At 45.3% G+C, this 22,631-nt stretch overlaps 1 protein-coding gene across 2 annotated transcripts in view; it reads right to left on the reverse strand.

The window, feature by feature from the left end:
- The window catches only part of LOC126456816 (NADH-ubiquinone oxidoreductase 75 kDa subunit, mitochondrial), a 90,506-nt gene that overhangs the window by 58,496 nt on the left and 9,379 nt on the right, over positions 1 to 22,631 (reverse strand). For both annotated transcript variants that reach the window (XM_050092610.1, XM_050092609.1), the window contains exon 4: positions 16,755 to 16,978. In XM_050092610.1, the coding sequence (XP_049948567.1) occupies positions 16,755 to 16,978 (224 nt within the window). The remainder of the gene's footprint in view (positions 1 to 16,754; positions 16,979 to 22,631) is intronic.

Consider the following 22,631-nt stretch of genomic DNA (forward strand, 5'->3'; position numbering starts at 1 on the left):
AGTGTAGCTGCCTTTCTTCTAACATGTGGTTGATCCATGTAATTATTAGAATCTAAAGAAAGAATTAAATGCCGGTTTTCTCATGAATTTTACATTGTAGACTTACACTCACAATCACTCAAGCAAAGTGAACTGATAAGTTTTGTGCAGGCTGCCATAAATGTGTGTGCCTCTTGTAAACCTGGCAGTGCATGCAGTAATTAGCCAGTCCTGCAGTGGAGTCTATGTCACTGACATAAATACTGCAATGAGCAGATCTACCCAAAGTACTGACAGTACCATGGGAGAGAAGTTTTTGCATTCACTACAGACGGATGGATAGAAAAGTAAGTCCATGTGACATCAGATTATCGAGATTATTCATTACACTAATAAACTGAAATTGCAACGTCTGATAATTTTCACTACAAAATTTCCAAGAGATGAAACTCATACTGGTAAGAATATCTGTAGCACGAAAATAATCAATTATTGATAATATAATGTAAATGGACAGGTAAAAAATCTACTGCCACTGCCACTTAGTGAGTAGATGTTTTATCTATCCATTTACATGCTAAGAATATCTGTAACACAATAACTAGTAGAGTTGCACGGCAAATCATTGATACTGATTTATGAAAACTGTCCTGTCATCATACACAAGGTAAAATGGCTCCAGATGATTTCATCAGATCATCATGCTTCATGTGCTACCTATCCACTGTCCTTTATTTTACATCTCACTGTAATTAACAGGAGAAGGATGTCAAAGATCCAACAGTGTGTCATGTTTTGTATGACACTATTACAGGATACAAGAAGGGTGAACTGAATAGGTCTGAACTTCGTATCTGAAAGCAGTACATAAGGGCAAATATTTTCTTTGATCTTTATTCTTATAGTTACTTTCTTAACATATATGAATTTAGTGGGTTACAGGCTTATTTAAAATTAAAATGCTCAATTTCATTTCTTAATTCAATTTTCTCCAATGAACCATTATCTGTTCACTTTTAAGTGACACACTACTTACAAAAACACAGCTTATTGCTGTTGTAAGTTGTGTCAATGTAACAAAACAAATTGCCTTACTTAATAAAGATTGCAGCCAATCATCAACCAAATTGTACATGCTCTTGTCTACTTCACCCTCAAGGTGAAGACCAATTTGACACTTCCTTGCTCGTAACCAAGTGTACTGATGCGAGTAAAAACACTAGTAGAGACACTGCACAAAGAGCCACAAACACTGCATAAGCCAGCACTGTGCACGACCATGCTGCAATGGTTCTTTGCTTTACCCTTGAGGAACAAGAAGTAGACACAGAATACCAGGTCAAGCGATTAGCATAGGTGAAGCAGCATGTGTTCTCTTTTCAAAAGGTAAACAGTTGTTGGTACTATGTCAGCTGGTTAATTGCTATGGTACAAAACAAGATTGTCTTTATTGGGGTAGCGACTTTCAAAATTCATGAGGTAATAACAGGAGACAAGTAGAGTATTACTGTAACTCTTCATGTTTTTGCAGTACAGTGACTAAGCCATTAAATAAAGGGTGTGCAGCCACACGTATGCCTTTTTTTTCCTCCCCTAGTGTTTCAGCCATCTTCAGCGTGAGCTGACAGACTGGAGTTATTGCACTTGTTCCATCCTTTTAAACCTGTAAACGATGCCACTGCACATGCAGCCACAGATACACCAGCACTAGAGACAACCAGTAGCAAAGAAGTGCACTTAAATTGTATCTGCGGCTACAAAGTTGATCCGCGCTGGGCTACCTATGTATCGTTGTTAGCTACACTTCAGCAACACCTTTGGGAGTTTATTATAGAAACTGCTGAATACCGTGCTTTGTCCACACTGACACCACTATCTCTATTGAATAAAATTCTTTGCCAAAAAAATTTCAACTTTTTCTTTCACTATAGAGTCCCAAAAATATTAAGTCAATGCTAAAATTTTCACATTTTCATACTCCTTAGTGAGACCAATATCAATGCAGTGCTCTGCCATGGCAGACTTATTGGACCGTACGAGCCAACTGTACCTACAGTCTCCTGTGCACTTTTCATGGACTGGACAGGCCGTCTGTCCAATGTACAAAAGGTCACATTCCCAGAGCTTCTGGTGAACACCAAAATAGCTTTGCTGGGCACCAAGTCACCTCTGACAGAATTCAAAAGTGCTGCTGTCTTTGGTGGAGGGTGAAAAATCACTTTAATTTTGTGTTTGATGAGGTTTCAATCTATTTTTGATGACAAGCTTACCACATATGGCAGGAACACCACAGATTTAAATCCCTCTATGTCCCCTTTCTCATTCCTTATGTTGACCTTATGTTTTACCTGCAGCACCTTACGTACCTGTTGTGGAGAATACCATCTGCTTCAAAAACTTCCATTAGGTGTAAAATCTCATCCTGCAGACTACTCTCATCAGCAATGCTAAGTGATCTACGAACCGAAGTTCTGTGCACACTCGTTGTCTAGGAGGGGTGGTGGCAGATATTTGCAAGTAAATATATGTCTGTAAGAGTTGACTTTTAATAAACTGCATGTTCCAAGATGCCCTCAAATCTTTGCGACAAACCGAAACATCCAAAAATGGAATGCATCCATCCTTTTCAATTTCCACTGTAAACCAAATTTGAACTTAGAAGGTCAAAAAATTCCAGCAGTTTATCTGCACCATGGGGCCCCATCACAAATGTGCCATCAACATACATCTGAAATACAGTGCATTTCGAACTAGCAGACTCCAGCACATTTTTCTCAAAGCCCTCCACTAACAGACTGTCCACCATGGGTGACAAAGACTACACATGGCAACACCATCAGTCTGTTCATAAAATTCATTATTAAATAAAAAGCAAATCCAGCCTAGAATGTGTATGAACATAAGTGAAACCCCTTCCTCAAAACTTTTGCCAACAAGTAGTAAAGATTCTGAAATGGTAGCCTTGGTGAGTAAGGAAGCCACGTCAAAGTTGAACTGTTCAGTCTGAGTGATTAAAGATCATCAATGAAGTCCACAGAGTTGCATATGTGATGAGTACGTTTTCCTACAAAAGGACTTAATAACAAGTCTTAGTGTACGGCAAAATCTTAATTTAGAAAGCCAATGTTACTTACTACTGCTTGCAACTTTCTTATGGATATTTTTCTCTTTGTTTCGTTGGATGGGGATTAAGGAACTAAACTGTGGGGTCAGCAGTATCCTGGTCACAAGTTAGTTCACCTAAGGTTATGACGTCTGCCAGAAATGTGATCAGATGATGAAAGAAGATAGGAGTGGTAACATCGAGCTACTGAGGTAATACTGATGCCAGAGCAGAGAAATAATTTCTGGAGGAGTAAAAGTATACAGATGAAATGGTACTAGGTCAAAGCAGACTAGTGGAGCGTAATCTAAAAAAGTGAGGCGGAGGTCCACACAGAATGCCTCGAGGTGCTTTCCAAATGGTAACCCCACCAGAGAGCAGGTGTCACGAGGTCATTGCACCTCTGATAAACTGGATGATTAGAAAATTGTTGAATGGGGTGATTATATAAGTGAGCCAGTGTTAATATCATCAAAACTGAAGAGGGAAAATCTCTGCTTCAGCAAGGAGATTGTTATGAGACTAGTCGGGAACGTACCAGTTGCAAGTCTTATTCTACAATGATGGACTGGGTCCAACAATTGCCAACAAGCCATACACCTGGCAACCACAGTCCAATCGAGATGACAACAGGGCCCAGTAAATATGGAGGAGAGCAGCACAATCTGCACCCAAAGAGGTATGAGCAAGGAAGCAAAGAGCATTAAGCTCCCACATCCAGATAGTATTTATTTGACAAATCTGGGGTAGCCAAGTCAGCTTTTCGTCAAAGAGAATTCCCACAAATTGAGGGTGCCCAAGTAGAGTTCTGGGTCAGGATAGACTGTGGTACAATGACAGACATCCATGACTAACATTTTCCAGGAGAAAACTAGAAATCATGAAAAATGGTCTAAGAGGAAGCCCTTCAGATGGCACATTGGAGCCGGAGTTCAGCCAACACGACAGAGCGGGACCTGGGACCTAGACCAATGCAAAAGTCATCAACATACAGTCCAGGGATGAACAGTGGTCTAACTGAGGACACTAGCCCACTGATGGTGATGAGGAAGAGCTTACCACTAAAACAGAAACCTGCAGGACATCATCATCCTGGATCTTTGGGAAACTGAGTGATGTATGTAATGGCGCCAAACAGTGTCAAAAGCCTTAAGTATGTCAAAAAATGACAAACTATGTGTCGGCATTTCAAAAAAGCCAGTTGGATTACAGATTCCATTCTAACTAGATGGTTGATTACGGATCGTCCCTCCCCGAAAATACACTAATAGGTGGAAAAAGGACCTGAGATTTAAGAAACTATCACAATCAGCAGGTAACCATCCTATCAAGCAGTTTGCAAAGCATGATGGTGAGGCTAATTGGGTGGTAGTGGTCACTGGGCATAGGGTTTTTGCCTAGTTTAAGGATTGGGGCAATGTTACTATCCCACCACTGCAAATAGAAGACATCTCTCAGGAACATGCCAGTCTCTCTTTTGGCAAAATGCATCAGTTACTCTCTAAGTATCATTGGAGACGTTCTCATGTTATTTCTGCTTACGTTGAGTTCTACCGCTGTCAAAAGCGGCCACAAAAGCCATATACAGCTTGGGTGTAGTAGCCATTGTTACCGATTTGTTACAGAGGTCCATCAGGACTCATATGCCGATTTGCTGGTTTGTGATGCTATAATACTCCTGGCCCCCAATAAAGGAGTTCGTGAATGTGCTTTACAATGTGAAATCCCCTCTCACAGATGCTCTGAACATTGCTCAGTCTTTTGAAGTATCTAGGGCAGCAAGAGATCAGATAGAAGCTTGGTGTGAAGTAGGTGCTATTGCTTTTTCTCCTCCCTGGCCGCTGTTGGTTAGTTCATGGGGGTAAAAACGACGACTTAGCCACGAAACCGCCATCTCCACACCACAACGGACAGCGCAGTACTAAGCGCAGCAGCAGCTGCCAACATCACAAAAGCGGCCACATGCTACTCATCCCAAGTGTCCTCACGGGTTTTTTTTTTCCCCCAACATGAATGGCTCACATGCCGAAAGTGGTGGGTGGCATGCAACCTTTAGATAGTGATAGAGAGAGAAATGAAAATAGGAACATAATGCGCCTGTGTGCAACTCCCAACCTCCTTTACCATACATGGATGTGAACAGTGTTTCACTCTACGTCGACTTTGAAAGTGGATCTGGGAGAAGCAGTGACTTTCTTAAATTCTCAAATCTATGTGGATCTTGAATCACCGTCATGGTCTCATCTCTCCTCAGTTGATGAGTTACAACAAATATCAATATTGGGACAGTTTTCCACTTCCGTGTGTACAAAGCACTTTTTCAGCCTTTGACCTTTCTCATAGTGGATTATGCTAACATCGAAAACTTACTTGGGTTACATGCCTTCAAAATTTATTGGTTCTTAATTTCTGACATCTGGTAACGGATCAAGTTCCGTACCAACAACTGGATGCGCTCTGCTCAGAATATTCCTCCCTGTTTTCGGAAGGTTTAGGGTGGGCTAGTGATTTCAAGGCTCAAATCACAATGAAACCGATGGTGCACCTCCGTTTTTTTTTCTGTGTGTGCCCAGTCCCAATGGCTTTACAGGAGCAAGTCAAATTGCAACTGTCTCCTCTAGCGAATGGTTGCTTCACTGGTAATTGTAAAAAACCTAATGGCAATCTCCAGCTCTGTGGTGATTTTAAAGTGTGTGTAAATTTACAGTTTATTATTGATACCTAACCCTTACTCCCTCCGGATAACTCTTGGCTCAGCTTTCTGGGGGCCAATGTGTTTCCCAAAGAGACTTGTCATAAGCCTACTTACAACTGCCTCTAGGTGATGATACCAAATGTGTCCTCATTATGAATACCCCTCCTCTTCTGGTCATATCAAGACCAGTGCCTTGCCATTTTTCAATGATTTTCAGAGCAACTCAAGGCCTTCGTGCCGCAGTGCATTAACTTCCTGGACGATACTATGAACTCAGGTTCTGCAACAGATGAATATTTGCACAACCTTCATGCTTTGTTCACGGTGCTGCAGGCCGCCAGTTTGAAATGCAACTTTGACAAGCCACAACTTTTTGGTCGTCTATCATCTCAGTTTTTAAGTCCTGCATGCCGACTCCAAGCCAGCTAGCATGTCGAGGCCATTACAGTCTTGCCACGTCCTGCCAATGTCAAAGAGTTGCAAACCTTCATCAGAAAGACTGTGTGTTACCATAAATTTCCTCCTGGTGCAGTCACATTGGCCCGGCCACTTCATGTTCTCGTATGTGCAGATGTTACTTTTCACTAGTCATTCACCTGTGGCTGTGTTTGCACCCTATTATGGTCAAAATTACACTTTGCACCATGCTTGGTTACCTTCCATCTAGGCCAACACCCTGTTTTGCCTCCCAGTATGACACCGAGTCATTCTCACACACAAATATGTGGATGGTTCTGAATGCCCCATTGTGTACATTGCCAAAACTTTGAATCAAGTGCAGTAGTGCTACTCTCAGCTAGAAAAAGAAGCCCTTGCTATTGTGTACACACTTCAAAAATTTCATAATATCCTATACAGTTCTAAGATTCATTTGATTACTGATTATAAACCCCTGGCTTCTCTTTACAATCCTTCGCCATCTTTACCAGACAAAGCAACCCATCACCTGCAATGTTGGGCTCTGTTTTTGTCATGCTGTAACTACAAAATTAATTTACAACCCACGGTACAACATACTGATGTGAATGCTCTTTGTCGATTGCCTATTTGCTCTGATCCAGTATCTGATAAGGATGACTATTGTGTTTCCATTTAGAAGTCCAAGCCCAAATCACAGTGGACGGTTTCCCATTAACCGCTCTCTGACTTTGGCAGCTGTTACAGCAGGTACTGTCTTATGTCAGGTTGTTCCATTTGCCCACCACTGCTGGCCAGACAAACCACCAGGCTGTGCATTGGATCTTTTGCATAGTTATTATGTTCTCCACCACCACCTCTTAGTTAGCTACTGAAGAGCCGGCACGTAGGGTTGTGATCCTATTCGCATTGCAGTGGGAGATCATGCACCTTCGCCACCTGGACCTTTTGGGTGTTTTGGCCAGATACTGACAATGAGATCATGCACACTGTGACAGCCTGTCCACAATGCACCACCCACCAAGCACCATCACAGGCCTCTCTCTTGCCGTGCCCGCCCCCCCCCCCCCCCCCCAATGAACCTGGGAGCATATACATGCCGATTTTCTGGGTCCATTCCATAACTCCTTTAGGCTTGTAGTAGCTGATCCTTTCTCAAAATTTCCTTCTGTGGTTCGTTGCCCATCCATGTCCATAGCAGCTATGCTCTCAAAGATTTTTTCCTTACAAGGATTGCCATATATGCTTGTGATGGGCAATGACCTACAGTTTGTGTCTCAAGATTTTGAAGATTTTTATAGGAACAGTGGCATCCAGTATGTTACGGCTCCTTCATTTCACCTGCAGTCCTATGGAGAAGCTTTCAACCCACATGAGAAAAATAGATCATTCAATGTACTCCAGAGGATATCCTCGATAGGTTCTTGAGTTCATATAGGTTCACTCCAGTTGGCAACTGTAGCCCGGCAGAGCTGCTTCAGGGGAACCAGCCTCTTACACTGTGTCATGTGCTCCGACTGACACCTGGCCACTGCCAGCATTCAGCTCGCAGCAATTCCATTCGGCTCCACTGTCTGGGCCTGCGGATTTGGTCAGAATCATAACTGCATACCAACAGTCATCCATCACCACCAAGGTTGCTGTCTCTCTGTCGTGGACAGCATCGTAAGTGCATGCAAACAGTCGACCATCACTGCCAAGGTCACTGTCCCTATGGGAGGCACCACCTTGGACACGGAAAGTACATAGCAATAGGAAATTTTTGATAAAAATCGGGAGTGGGCCTAAGAAATGCCACTCACTCATATAATGTGGCAAGGATATGATGTCGCCAGGTCGTGTTGTAAGGCTCTTCATAAATCAATAAAGACAGCAACAAGGTGTTGGCGTCTGGAAAAGGCTGTTCGGATGGCAGACTCAAGGGAAATTATATTATCAATGGTAGTGCGGCGCCGGCGGAAACCACCCTCGCATGGAGCCAGTAGGCCAACTGACTCCATGACCCAACACAACCGTCCACTTACCATATGTTCTAACAGCTTAGAAAGAATGTTGCTGAGGCTGATAGCTATCCACATCAAGCAGGTTTTCACCAGGTTTGAGCACTGCAATGATGGTGCTCTCCCGCCACAGAGATGGAAAGATGCCATCACACTACATCCAGTGGAAGATGAGGAGATGTCACTTGTAGTTGGACGAGAGACATTTTATCATCTGACTGTGGATCCGATCTGGCCCAGGAGTTGTGTCGGGGAAATGTGCAAGGACACTGAGAAGCTCCCACTCTGTAAATTGAGCATTATAGGGTTCACTGTGACGTTCGGTGAACGAGAGGGCTTTCCTTTCCATCTGCTGTTTGAGGGTATGAAGTACTGGGGGATAATTTTCTGACACGGAGGCTTGAGCATAGTGCTCAGTAAAGTGCTCGGCAATTGCGTTTGCGTCGGTAGATAGCACACCATTGATGTTAATGCCAGTAACACCTGTCGGGGTCTGGCACCCAAAGACTCGTCTGATCTTCATTCAGCCTTGGGAATATGATGTATGGCACGCAATGGTCGAGACGTACCTCTCCCAACATGCCTGTTTCAGTCTTTTTATATGCTGACGAACGCGGTCATGAAGCCATTTAAAGGCTATCAGGTGCTCTAGGGAAAGGTGATGCTTATGGCGCTGTAGAGCTCACCGACACTCTTTAATGGCCTCAGCGATTTTGCCAGGGGCACCCTAAAGAACAAGGGATTGTGTTTTCTGCTGCAGAAACAATCATTTTAGTGACCTGCTCAACTACCACATTGATGGTACCATGTGGGGGAGATTCAACGGTGACAGCAGAGGTGAAAGCTTCCCAGTCTGCCTTGTTTAAAGCCCATCTTGGAGTATGTCGAGGAGAATGGTGCTGGGGGAGTGACCGAAGACAGGAAAGTGGTCACTACCACACAAGTCATCATGGGCTCTCCAGTGGACAGATGGGAGAAGTCCTGGGCTGCAGAGGGATAAATCAATGGCCAAGTAAGTGCCATAAGCCACACTGAAATGTGTGGGGGCCCCAGTATTTAAGAGGCAAAGGTCGAGTTGAGACAGGAAAGTTTCGACATCTCTACCTTGGCCAGTAAGCACACTGCCACCCCACAAGGGTTTATGGGCATTAAAGTCTCCCAAAAGTAGGAAAGGTTTAGGGAGTTGATGAATCACTGCAGCCAATACGTTCAGGGGTACTGCACCATCTGGAGGAAGATATACGGCGCAGACAGTTATTTCCTGCGTCGTCCTTATCCTGACAGCTACAGCTTCAAGAGTGGTTTGAAAGGGCACAGGTTCACTTCATACTGAGTTCAGGACATAGACACAAACTCCACCTGACACACTATTATAACCGCTATGGTTCTTGTAATACCGCCTATAGCCGCGATGGGCAGGGGTCCGCATTGCTGAGAACCAGGTTTCCTGGAGGGCAATGCAGAAAGCAGGTGTAAAGCTTAACAGTTGCTGTAGCTCAGCCACATGGTGGAAAAAACCGCACCAATTCCACTGAAGGATGATGTTATCGTAACGCTGGGAAGGCATGAAGCATGCAAGGAGGCAGGTTACACCTCAGGGTCACCCGCTGCCACTGATTGAGTATTTGTATCCATTCCTATTGTGGATGAGGCATCAGTGAGATCCAGGACCTCAGGGGACGCCGATATCTCCACCTCATCCGCAGGTGCAGAATTGTTAGGGCGGGCCTTTTTCTTGGCAGACTTCTTTGTTTGCTTGCCTTCTCACTTCTCTTTAGGGGCTTGCTGGGATGACTTCTCCGAAGTAGCTTCAGGCATTGAGAAAGACCATGAAGCTCTTCGTCCAGCAGCTTTTGGTTCCTTTAGCCACTGGCTAGTGGCTGCTATGGCATTGGTGGTGACCTTGGAAGAGAGAGGAGCTGGAGGAGGCTGTTGCTTCTCTGGCTGGGGGGAGCGGACCAATGTCCCCTGCGTTTGGGGGGAGGGGGCTTGCTCCTGAAGTAGGTACTTTGGGAGCAATGGAAGAAGATTTTCTCCCTACCACCAAGGGGACAGATGTATTCCGGAGGGCCCTCTGCTCTTGGCACAAAGTATGGTACGACAGCTGCTTGTGATGGCAATGGTAATGTAGCTACAGCATATGTGGACATCAACCGAATGGGGTGTAATCGTTCAAATTTACGTTTAGCCTCTTGATAAGTAAACTGGTCCAGGGTCTTGTACTCCATGATCTTCCACTCCGTTTGGAGTACTGTGCAATCTGGCGAGCAGGAGGAGTGCTGCTCTCCGCAGTTGATACAAGTGGGAGGAGGCACACGGAGTATCTGGATGCAGTGGACATCTGCAGTCTTGACATGTGGCATTGAAAGTGCAGTGGGAAGACATGTACCCGAATTTCCAGCACTTAAGGCACCGCATACGAGGAGGGACGTATGGTTTAATGTCACAGCAGTAAACCAACACCTTGACCTTTTCGGCAATGAATCGCCCTCAAAGGCCAAGATGAAGGCACCCATACCAACCCTGTTGTCTCTGGGTCCCCTGTAAATGCGCCAGATGAAATGAAAACCCCGCCGCTCCAGATTGGCGTGGAGCTAGTAGTCAGACTGTAACAGGAGGTCGCATACCGAGGCGAATATGGCTCTCTTCTTTCTGTAGCCCTACGTTCCTCCCATGGTGCAGTGAGGGAGAGAAACAATTTAGGGTCGTATCTGTCATCATTGTACTCGATCTTGCCCTTCTTAGAAACTGCTGGCACCGTACGGTCACCAGCAAGAGATGACTTAATCCGCTTCATTGTGGGTCATCTGCCTTGATGCCACCCATTCCAATCAGGTGCTCCGCACACGGGCGCCACCCAGCCTCAGCAAAGGCCACCTGGCATGATGGCCATTGCCGGGAGTCCTGATGCCCCAGGAAGACAGGCCTCTACTCCTTGGCATATGTAGGGAGTTTACAGCTTGGGCACCAGCAGTGCGAACCCTGTGTGGCCCGGGGACGAGCACCAAATGAGTACATGACGGCCCCACCACAACAGACTGGCTACCATGCTGGATATTGCGTGCAGAGAAATCAATTCTGTCATGGGAGCAATAGAGGACAGGAGACAATGGAAGAAGATGGCATACCCCGGAAAGTGTCCTCACCCAAATAGTTGAATTGCAGCTGGAGATGTAAAACCATGACAAGAGGTTCAGGAGATCGAATCTAAGGGCACTATGGAGAAGGTGTCTATCCCCATATAGCCTGCACCTCTGTAAAATTTGGATAGTGGCAGGTCAAATCATAAAATGGGACCTGAATTTATAGGGCCGAAAAGCGAGAGACTCTTTTTAGTCACCTCTTACAACAAGCATGGATACCTCGGGCCTATTCTAACCCACAGACCCGCAGAGAGGGGGGTGGGGGGCTGGCTTTGACACTGTCTTCACTCTGGGTTCACCGCCACCAGGTGGAGTAGTCAGTGTCAGGCTGCCTCCATCTCCACAGCCCCTGTCACTGCACAGCCATCTTCTCTGCTGCCTCCACTGCTGAGTGCCTGCCCGGATGTGCGTACGGATACACCACCACCACCACCACCACCACCGCCGCCGCCGCCGCCGCCGCCGCCGCCGCCAGTGTTCCCTTATGGCCTCTCACCTCTCATGGCCTGCCCGCCCTTGCAGCATTTCAGACCGGATTTTCCTGTGACAGCACAATAACTGCTCCAGCAGTTGTCAACTACCGATGAAGACATGGACATCTCCGCAGTGGACACTTTTCCCCATGAGAGAAGGAGAGTTGTGACTTTATAGCATGGCAAGCACACGGAACCAAACAGCGAGTGATGCAAGTGCCTCCATGGCTAGCCTACAGAGTTCACCTCTCAACAAAGCCAGACAAGCAACAAGCACTGCGCCATGTGCACAACAACCCAATATAAGGCCGGCGTGCCGGGCCCTCAGCCTCTTTTACGTTTATTAATTATTGTTTGCTCACCTACAAAACTGTATATTGATGTGTTCTATAGTTTTGAGACTTTCTATTGCTCAGTGTTGTTGTGGATCTCTTCATGTGGAAGTAGAATAAAATTAGGAATGTTACATCTGATACTGTATCCGTACAACATTACAACAGTAGGAAAACCATATATGGGTGTCACATAACATCTGTGTACTGGCTATAGGTTGAATGATCAATCATTTATCAAAAAATGGCCCTTGTTCTCCTTCCCTCTACATTGCAAATCTCCTTCCTCAAAATAATGTCTTACCAGTTTTAAACATGCCATTCCCAATCATAAGGAATAAATCAGAAGGAGACAACAGTATATCGACCTCTACATTTCATAATACAGATTCAATGGAGTTGTTGGGCTGCCAGCAAAGAGAACAACTTAAATTAACAATATGTTAACACACACAGTTGGCGCAGAACAATACATAATTTGCTTACAAGTCACAGAACTGGAAATCGGTGAAGAGCAGCACTCAACTCAAATGTTAGTTTGATCACAACAGTAGTTTCATAGGCCTCTGCCTTCCTCTGGTCTATGAGAACAGTCACCCCCTCAACGTTAAGGGATACTTACATTTTGATGTTGAATATGAACTGTGGTACGACCTCAAAGTTTTAAAGACACCACTGACAATCGTAAAACTCTTATTAAATGTGTAGAAAAATTTCCAAGAGCACCAGAAGCCTAAATCCCAAACTTTTGGAATTATAACTTGATATACAGGGTGTCCCATTTATCTTGACCACCCTAAATAACTGTTTGTCCAAATGCAAATTACGAAAGTTCTTTAGCCGTCAGGGGGATATCAATCAGCATGATTGCGTTCATTGTAGCTTTTTTTTTTTTTTTTTTACAAAGATATGAACAGCGGTATGACTTTTTAAAAAGGCACCCTATATTTTTTATTCGGTAATTCATTTCCTCTCCTAAAGACCTATTCAAAAATGTATCACAGTGTACCATTCACTGAAACACAATGTTATTAATTACATAACACAACATTGATGTTGACGCACCCAGCGTTTAGTGCAGGTAGTCGGGTAATGAAACAATCCCACATGCTGATGTTGACAGAGGACAAATGTAAACATAAGTAGAATGTAAACCCATCATTCTGACAACCATCGTCAGCTGAACAGTTGTCTGAGCAGAAAGTACACCAACGAAGAGAAAGTAGAAATGCTACTCATCTATGGGGAATGTAAGTTAGCAGAACAGTAATTCCAATACTGTTTACTTCTGTACAGGTACATTTAGTACAGTAGTTTAGTCCTTTTAAATACTGTTGTGTATAGTAGGTGTACAGTAAAGGCTGTCCTTCCTACAAACTGCATTGACATTACCTTTCGTTTATTATTGTTGTTGAAGGTACACGAAATGCTACGCAGGCAGCAAAACTGTACAGAGAGCGACATCCTGACAAGAACCCACCTTTCCGACAGACATTTTCTCGTCTTCTTGTGACGTTTCAGGAAACGGGAGGGTTCAATCCACGACAACGCAATTGTTGTAGCACTCGCACAGATGAAGCTATCTAAGTTACTGTTCTTGCTACCGTTGCTATGAATGCACATGTGAGCACACGACAGCTTGAACACGAGACTGGTATTCCTAAAACCAGTATAAATCGTATTCTTACATGCCACTGGTTCCATCCTTACCATGTACACCTACATCAAGAATTGCATGGGAATGATTTCCAGAGTTGTGTACAGTTCGGTCAGTGGGCACAGCCAACCAGAACTATTTCTCCAACGTTCTATTTACCGACACATGTTCCTTCCCAAACAAAGGAAAGGTAAATACAAGGAATATGCATTATTGGTCCAGCGACAACCCACGATGGCTTAGACAGGTGGAACATCAGCATCAATGGAGAGTTAACGTCTAGTATGGGATGCTTGGTACTACAATTATCGGCCCTTATTTCATCAATGGTAATCTAAACAGCAGAGCATATGCCAACTTCCTCAGACGAATTCTTCCTCCTCTTCTGGATGAAGTGCCACTAAGAACCAGAAGGCTTACGTGGTATCAACACAATGGATGTTCAGCACATAATGCCTTGCGTGCAAGTCATGTTCTGTACTGAAGGTATCCTGCCAGATGGATTGGTCAAGGAGGAACAGTTACTTGGACTGCTAGGTCTCCTGATTTAAATCCTCTGGACTTTTTTCTTTGGGTGTGCATTAAAGATGCTGTCTATCACGGTGGTGGTGGTTAGTGTTTAACGTCCCGTCGACAACGAGGTCATTAGAGACGGAGCGCAAGCTCGGGTTAGGGAAGGATTGGGAAGGAAATCGGCCGTGCCCTTTCAAAGGAACCATCCCGGTATTTGCCTGAAACTATTTAGGGAAATCACGGAAAACCTAAAGCAGGATGGCCGGAGACGGGAGTGAACCGTCGTCCTCCCGAATGCGAGTCCAGTTGTCTATCACGATATTACAACAACTCCAGAGGACATGCAGGAACATATCATATTTGCTTGTAATTCTCTTCAGCAGGCAAAATATCAACTAGTGCACCAGTGTATCAGTGTCCAGGGCACATCTGAATGTTCTACTCCTGGGCAATGGTACAGGAGAGTCAAAGTCAATTTTGTGTTATGTTTTTACTTGATTTTCATTTGTTTTCTGACAACTTCAGCAAGTGGAAGAGTTTGTGATCCCGGGCTCAAAGTCAATGTTGTGTTATGTAATTAATAATGTTGTGTTTCAGTCAATGGTACACTGTGATACATTTTTGAATATGTCTTTCGGAGAGGAAATGAATTACCGGATAAAAAATACAGTGTGCCATTTAAAATAAGTCATATCGCTGTTCATCTCTCTGTAAAAGACAAAGCTACAACGAAGGCAATCATGCTGATTGATGGCCCCCTGACAGCTAAAGAACATTTGCTTGAAACATTTTGTAATTTGCATCTGGACAGTTATTTTGGGTGGTCAAGATAAATGGATATCTTGTATATTCAGATACTTACAAAGCTCTATTGAAATAAATGCAACAAGCACAAACGTCCTGAAAAATTTGTGCAACGGGCAGGGGACAGAGACAGAGGGGGGGGGGGGGAGGACAGAGACAGAGAGATGGGGGCGAGAGGGGGGCGAGAGGGGGGCGAGAGGGGGGCGAGAGGGGGGCGAGAGGGGGGCGAGAGGGGGGCGAGAGGGGGGCGAGAGGGAGGATGGGGGGCGAGAGGGAGGAGGGGGCGAGAGGGAGGAGGGGGGCGAGAGGGTGGAGGGGGGGCGAGAGGGAGGAGGGGGGCGAGAGGGAGGAGGGGGGGCGAGAGGGGGGCGAGAGGGGGGCGAGAGGGGGGCGAGAGGGGGGCGAGAGGGGGGCGAGAGGGGGGAGAGAGGGGGATGGGGGGCGAGAGGGGGGAGAGAGGGGGCGAGAGGGAGGATGGGGGCGAGAGGGAGGAGGGGGGGCGAGAGGGGGGAGAGAGGGGGGAGAGAGGGGGGAGAGAGGGGGGAGAGAGGGGGGAGAGAGGGGGGAGAGAGGGGGGAGAGAGGGGGAGAGGGGGGGAGAGGGGGGGGAGAGAGGGGGAGAGAAGGGGGAGAGGGGGGAGAGGGGGGAGAGGGGGGGAGAGGGGGGGCGAGGGGGGAGAGAGGGGGGGAGAGAGGGGGGGCGAGGGGGGAGGGAGGGGGGCGAGAGGGGGGAGAGGGGGGGCGAGAGGGGGGAGAGGGGGGCGAGAGGGGGGAGAGGGGGGCGAGAGGGGGGAGAGGGGGGCGAGGGGGAGAGGGGGGCGAGAGGGAGGAGGGGGGCGAGAGGGAGGAGGGGGGCGAGAGGGAGGAGGGGGGCGAGAGGGAGGAGGGGGAGCGGGAGGGAGGAGGGGGAGCGGGAGGGAGGAGGGGGAGCGGGAGGGAGGAGGGGGAGCGGGAGGGAGGAGGGGGAGCGGGAGGGAGGAGGGGGAGCGGGAGGGAGGAGGGGGAGCGGGAGGGAGGAGGGGGAGCGGGAGGGAGGAGGGGGAGCGGGAGGGAGGAGGGGGAGCGGGAGGGAGGAGGGGGAGCGGGAGGGAGGAGGGGGAGCGGGAGGGAGGAGGGGAGCGGGAGGGAGGAGGGGAGCGGGAGGGAGGGGGAGAGAGGGGGATGGGGAGGGAGGGGGAGAGAGGGGGAGGGGAGAGGGGGAAGGGGGAGAGAGGGGGAGGGGGAGAGGGGAGAGAGGGGGAGGGGGAGAGGGGAGAGAGGGGGAGGGGGAGAGGGGTAGAGGGGGAGGGGGAGAGAGGGGTGGAAGGGGGAGGGGGTGAGGGAGTAGGGGGAGGGGGAGAGATAGGGGAGGGGGCGAGAGGGGGGAGGGGAGGGAGAGAATTGGGGGGGGGGCGAGAGGGGGGAGGGGAGGGAGAGAATTGGGGGGGGGCATCTAACTGAATGGGGAGGGGGGAGGTGGGGTGGGAAGGCTGTAGTGTGAATGCCAGCAAATTTTTCTGAACTGTTGTGTGTTTACGCAAGATCCATCAATTAACTGTATATGAGTAGCGACCTTTCCTCACTCTGATTTGTTGTTTCCATTGTCACACATTATTACAATATATATATGACAATTATATAAAATTAATGCAATACTTACCTCTTTCCTGAGAAGTTTATGTCGACAAATCGACTCCTATCACTTCCAAACGCCATGCTCTGATCTTGCAAATCACATTCACCACCCTGGTCGCAGATGGGGCAGTCCAGAGGGTGATTCACCAGCAGGAATTCCATGACACCCTCTCGAGCCTTGCGGGTCATTTCAGAGTTTGTCTTGATTCGCCAGCCTTTCATCACTGGCATAGCACAGGCCGCCACTGGCTGATAATATTGAACACAATAATATATCATATCCTCTAAAATTCTATATATACTATTACAAAGTGGTACCTATAAAGGAACCAGTAAGTGCCCATCAGTACATGAACATTACTAAAATAAAAAGAACGAGTCAACTACCCCCTTCATACTTTTGATTTTGCTCCACTTTCTTGTTTAATAGTCTTCTTAGCATTACAATTAGGTCTTCATTCACACTTTTATTCAGGGTGTAGCTATACTGAATGTTACTTCCAATATTCCTCCTTTCTTACCCGTATTAGCATTTGTGCTTTTAGGGGAAATGGACTGCCTGTAAACTTCATCCTGAGCACTAATATTATTGTTGGTCTTGCATTGTGTGTGTGTGTGTGTGTGTGTGTGTGTGTGTGTGTGTAATAAACAACTTCAGTTATGTACTGACAGCATTTAGTCAGAGTAACAGTAACATAATACTTCCCTGAAGCACATCTCAGATGATGAGTATATGTGAGCCACCTGAAGGGCCTATTTCAGCTTCCACTTTGAAGGTCCCTGGCTTTCGCCCAGATCGTGCAAATATTCAACCATCATCACTTGTGCAGGCAAAATTCTTGTTGCCTGCCTTTGTTCTGGGCAGGTCCTCCAGCTATGTTATGCATGTGTTGGCCATCCTCTCCAGGGTCTGACACAGTGTGTGGTTAACGCAGCATTCCCATGTTGTTGGGTCGGTGGCCTTGAGGTGTCGCTGGTGCTGTACCACCACTTCCTCCCCACTGTCTGCCAGTGGCCATGAACCTTATTCTGATCACAGCATCATCTTCACCTGGGGGTGTACCACTTGTGCCCTTTGGGCAATGGCTCATCTGATTACAGATGTCATCTTCAGTAATAAATGAATGGTTTTCCAACAGTGTTTCCCTGACACCTAGCAGGCACACATTCACCATGTCACTACTACCCTCACCTTGAGTGGTGGATTACTGGCATCCTGCCCTCAATCTACCCAGTTCTAACACCCATTGTAGCAGCTGACAACCTCTGTCACTATAATACTCACAGAATTTTTTCACAAATCAGGCCATACTATCCCTGATCAAAGATAGTTTGATTTCATTAACTTATTCTCGTCAGTTAACTGCTTTTGAAATTGTAGTGAAGTTTTATTCTTCCACACCATTGTCATGATATTATTAAACTATCCAGCATCCTCACACATTTCACTAACCCTGACAGTTCATTTACCACACTCAGAAATATAAAAGTAATCTTTTCATCCCACACAACATTCACAAATGTAAAAGCGAGAGACAGACACCAATATCTGTGTTCATTATTCACCATAAACACACTCATCTTTACAGAGTATTAAATTCCTAACAATATTTGTTTAACCTGCAAGTAACACGTTAATGTGGCTACTTAAAGAGTTTTGTCACTCCTGCACGTTCAATAACACATTTGATATTAAGACAAAGGCAAAACAGTTTCTTCTTCACAAATAAATCTGAAATGATTATGCCTTTAACTTACAACTTTACAACTTAATAAACTTAGAAGATTGTCTAAAGAAAATAAAAAGGGGTGTGTTCCCTCTTCAACGTTTAAAATATTAGTAATCATATATGACTTAAAACTTTGGTGCTTCTGATCTCCTAAGTGTCTGCTTATTTCACTGTGATGATTAGACCTGTTGACATTATGACTAAGTGCTACAATCTGCGCTGAGGTGCCAACCCCTACGTTTATTTACCCTCATAATTATAGACTTACATCACTGACTCCACTCTAATGTGGTATTATGGACCTCGTGTTATGTTCAATCATTAAATGTTTTTGAGAATGAAAAATCTCTGTAACAATCAGCATGGATTACACAAACAGTCTTGACATACAATTTGCTGCGCTCACATTAATGCTGTGTTTCTGGACTTTTGGGAGGTATTCCAATATATATGGGATGTTCAAAAAGAAACGAGCTGGAAGCATAATTACAGAAAGCAGTACCTGTATGTTAGAAGCATTCACCCTGGCTGTTGAGACACTTGTCCCGCTGTAACACAAGGTGACGAATAACTGTCTCATAAAATTCCCGGGGCTGCGAAGTTAACCAATTCCACATCTACAGTTGGACATCACCGTTTGAGGTAAATTATTTGCGCCTATGCTGACATTCTTCTTTGACCAAGATGGCCCCATTCTGATTCACTTCCTGCAGCATGGGACAACAGCGAATGCCCAGCATTACTCGCAAACCTTGACCACCCTTCGCCAAGCGATCAAATCAAAACGACCAGGTGATCTCACCCATGGAGTCATTCTGCTCCATGACAATGGAAAGCCTCATATGACCAACACAGTCGCGGCAGTCCTTCAGAAATTTAAATGGGAGGTTCTCGTCCACCCTCCATACAGTCCAGACCTCTCTCCCTGTGATTATGCAATTTTTGGTCCCCTTAAAAAGGCTTTGGGAGGGGCAGACAATGTCCAGCTGTACGTGCGGAACTGGTTAACATCGCAGCCCCGGGAATTTTATGAGACAGCCATTCACCACCTTGTGTCATAGTGGGACAAGTGTTTCAACAGCCAGGGTCAATACTTCTAACACACAGCTACTAGTTTCTATAATTATGCCTCCGCCTCGTTTCTTTTTGAACGCCCCTTATAGTTCCATATTGTCATTTAATAAACAAAAAATACCCTTACCGCAATTCAGAACAGATTCTGAATTACATTCAGGACATTCTTGCAAATAGAATGCCAAAAAGACATACCTAACAGGCTGAAATTGAAAGAAGTAAAGATAATTTCAGGATTACCACAAAGCTGTATTACAGGATCATTACTGCTTACAAACATCAGCAGTTCCAAGAGGATGTTTATTCATTTTCATACTAATCTATTCAGACCTTATTATATCTCTTCCCTTGTAACAATGTCTTAAGCCATTTTTATCTCTATGAACACAACTACAATGTCTTATCAAATTACCCAATTCCTTTCTACTACTTGCCTAGCTACAAATATGACATCTACAGTTGATCTTCCACGTCAAAATCCTTGTTATTGTTCTCATAATTAAGGATCCGTCTTGTTTCTAGTTTTCTGTAAGATTATCTTTTCATAAATCTTCATGAATGGCACAATAATGCAGATCCTTTGTAGTTCTCAAAGATTGCCTTGTTACCCTTCTGAAAGATAAGTAAAATATTTAGGATTGTCCAATCATCAGGAATCTCTCCATATGTCCATACTATCCTCATTATTCTATGCAGCCACTGACTTCCAAAATGTCCTATGAATTTGAACATTCCCACTGCGATATCTGCTCCAGGAGCTTTGTCATTTTTCATTTCTAACACAGCTACCTCGACATCCAACATCTGCAAATCTTCTCTTTCTATTTCTTCCATAATCATGTTATTTCTTTCATCTCCCTCTACTTCATTCAATTTATTTGTTCCATTCTGTCCTTCACACATATTTCGAAAGTATTTTTTTCCATATTTTCAAACCTACTTCTTCCAGAAATACTTTCTTTCTGCTTCCTTCTGTTGTCTAATGTGTAGTATATCATCATCTTGTCATCCTTAAAATTCTCTTCTTCTTTTGTGAATTTTTCCCAAGATATCCTCTCAGTCAATTCTATCAAAACTGCAGCTTAGTGACTGGAATCACACAACTGTTCCAAGCATCATCATCATCATCATCATCATCATCATCATCATCATCATCTGCCAGATGGTGCATTATCTGAAGACGGCTTACTACTAGAGATTTTTAACAAAGGACTGTGCGAATGACATTGTCTTTTACTAATTTTACTTAACTGACAGATTACTGCTTCCCGGTAATGTTATCTAAAATTAAGAAAATCTTCTGTCCACAAATCAGCGTGTGGCTTTAGAAAGCATCACTCATGTGAAATTCTGCTTGCCCTTTGCTCACACAATTCCTGCTGAACTATGGACAAAGGGCAACAAGCAGAGTCCATATTCCTAAATTTCCAAAAAGCACTTAACACAATGCCACTCTGCAACCTGTTAACGAATGTATGAGCATACAGAATAGGTTTCCAGGTATGAGAATGGCTCAAAGATTTCTTAACAGTATGCAGATGTTGTCCTTGACAGTGAGTGCTCGTTGGAGACAACAGTATCATCAAGAGTTCCCCAGAAAAGCGTGATAGGCCCATTGTTATTTTCTTAAATAAGTGATCTGGTGGACAGGTCGAGAAGTAATCTGCAGCTGTTTGCTGAAGATGCTGTGATATATGGGAAGGTGACATCACGGAATGTCTGTAGGACGATACAAGATGACTTAGACGAAATTTCTAGATTCTTTTTATGGCACAAAAACAACCGAAGTCATAAGCATCCATGTCATAAACTTAGAACACCAATAACCAAAAGAAGTTAAAAGCTACTGCATGTTAACCCCAATTGACGGAAGGAAAGAGCTAAAAACAAGGACTTCCCCTTGGAGAAAGGCGCACAAAATATGCCATAGAGACAGCAGCAGAGGTTCCGAACCAAGTATTAAATGTCTGCCATATTGCAATGATGGATAAAAAGTAAAACACTGTTGACAGCCCATGTGTCGTTCATTAGGATGGCTATAACTCAGGAGGCAAACATACACTGGAAGATAAGTGTTTAAAAAGGGGAAGAGGTTGGCCAAGCAGTTGGGAGAGGTTTAATTCCCCGGAGCTTTTTCTCATGAAGAGAAGACCAGTGGCGATGCCAAAGTGACACAATCTGCTGACATATAGCAACATGGAGATCTTCAAAAGGAAGCCTCGCTTCCGGAAGAACCAAAGTGACTAGGAACACACGTGAACATCACAGTGTCTCCCTCAACAGCAAGCAAGTGGGAGCCTTCTGGGACCCGTTGCACTATGTGATGGGCTGTGTGCAGTACACATAGGCTCTAAAGCCCACTGAGAGAATCAGAGCATGTGACAATTAAAAAGCCTGTGTCACCATATGTTCTGGGTGGCCTGATAGAGGGTGAAGAGCTCTGCTGTAAATACTGAGCAGTGCTCAGGAAGCCGATACCAGAAATGGCTGGTGCCAATGACGAAGGCACATCTGACACCGTGGTTGGTCTTAGCGATAGCACCTTTGTGTACACTGATGACTAAGAAACCTACACCATAGTCTAAACCTGATTAGTGTCCTTGAGAAATGAGTGAAGGTCAAGATAAACACGGGCAGTCGCTCGAAGCCAAGGTGGTGAAGGGTTCACCCCCAACAGGAACATGGCAAGAAATGTGAAATTAAGCTGCCGGAGCAGCAGATGAAAGCAAACTCTGGGAGGTAACAGAAGAAGGGTGCACCCCATTATGGCAGTCAATGGAGTCATTGAAAAAGGGGGCACCATACAGATGGCCAGGCATGACAGACAAACAGCATGCACATCTACTGAGGAGGACATCATGCCAGTATCATAGTGGTAATTCAGCAGCTTCTGCACAGAGACTCGTAAACAGGCTAGTGTAAAATCGCCAGCGGCCAAACATATTCCATGATGGCAGATTGTGTTAAGATGGTAAAACATGGATGGATGTGCAGAGGACTAAACAAAACACCGATAGTATAGTTTCAAACAGACACGGGATCAGTATAAATGGAGGAGAGCAGTCCGATCTGCTGCACAGAAGATACCACGTAGGACA

The sequence above is a fragment of the Schistocerca serialis genome, chromosome 2 (genome assembly GCF_023864345.2).
Source record: "Schistocerca serialis cubense isolate TAMUIC-IGC-003099 chromosome 2, iqSchSeri2.2, whole genome shotgun sequence".
In the NCBI taxonomy this organism is placed as follows: Eukaryota; Metazoa; Arthropoda; class Insecta; order Orthoptera; family Acrididae; genus Schistocerca; species Schistocerca serialis.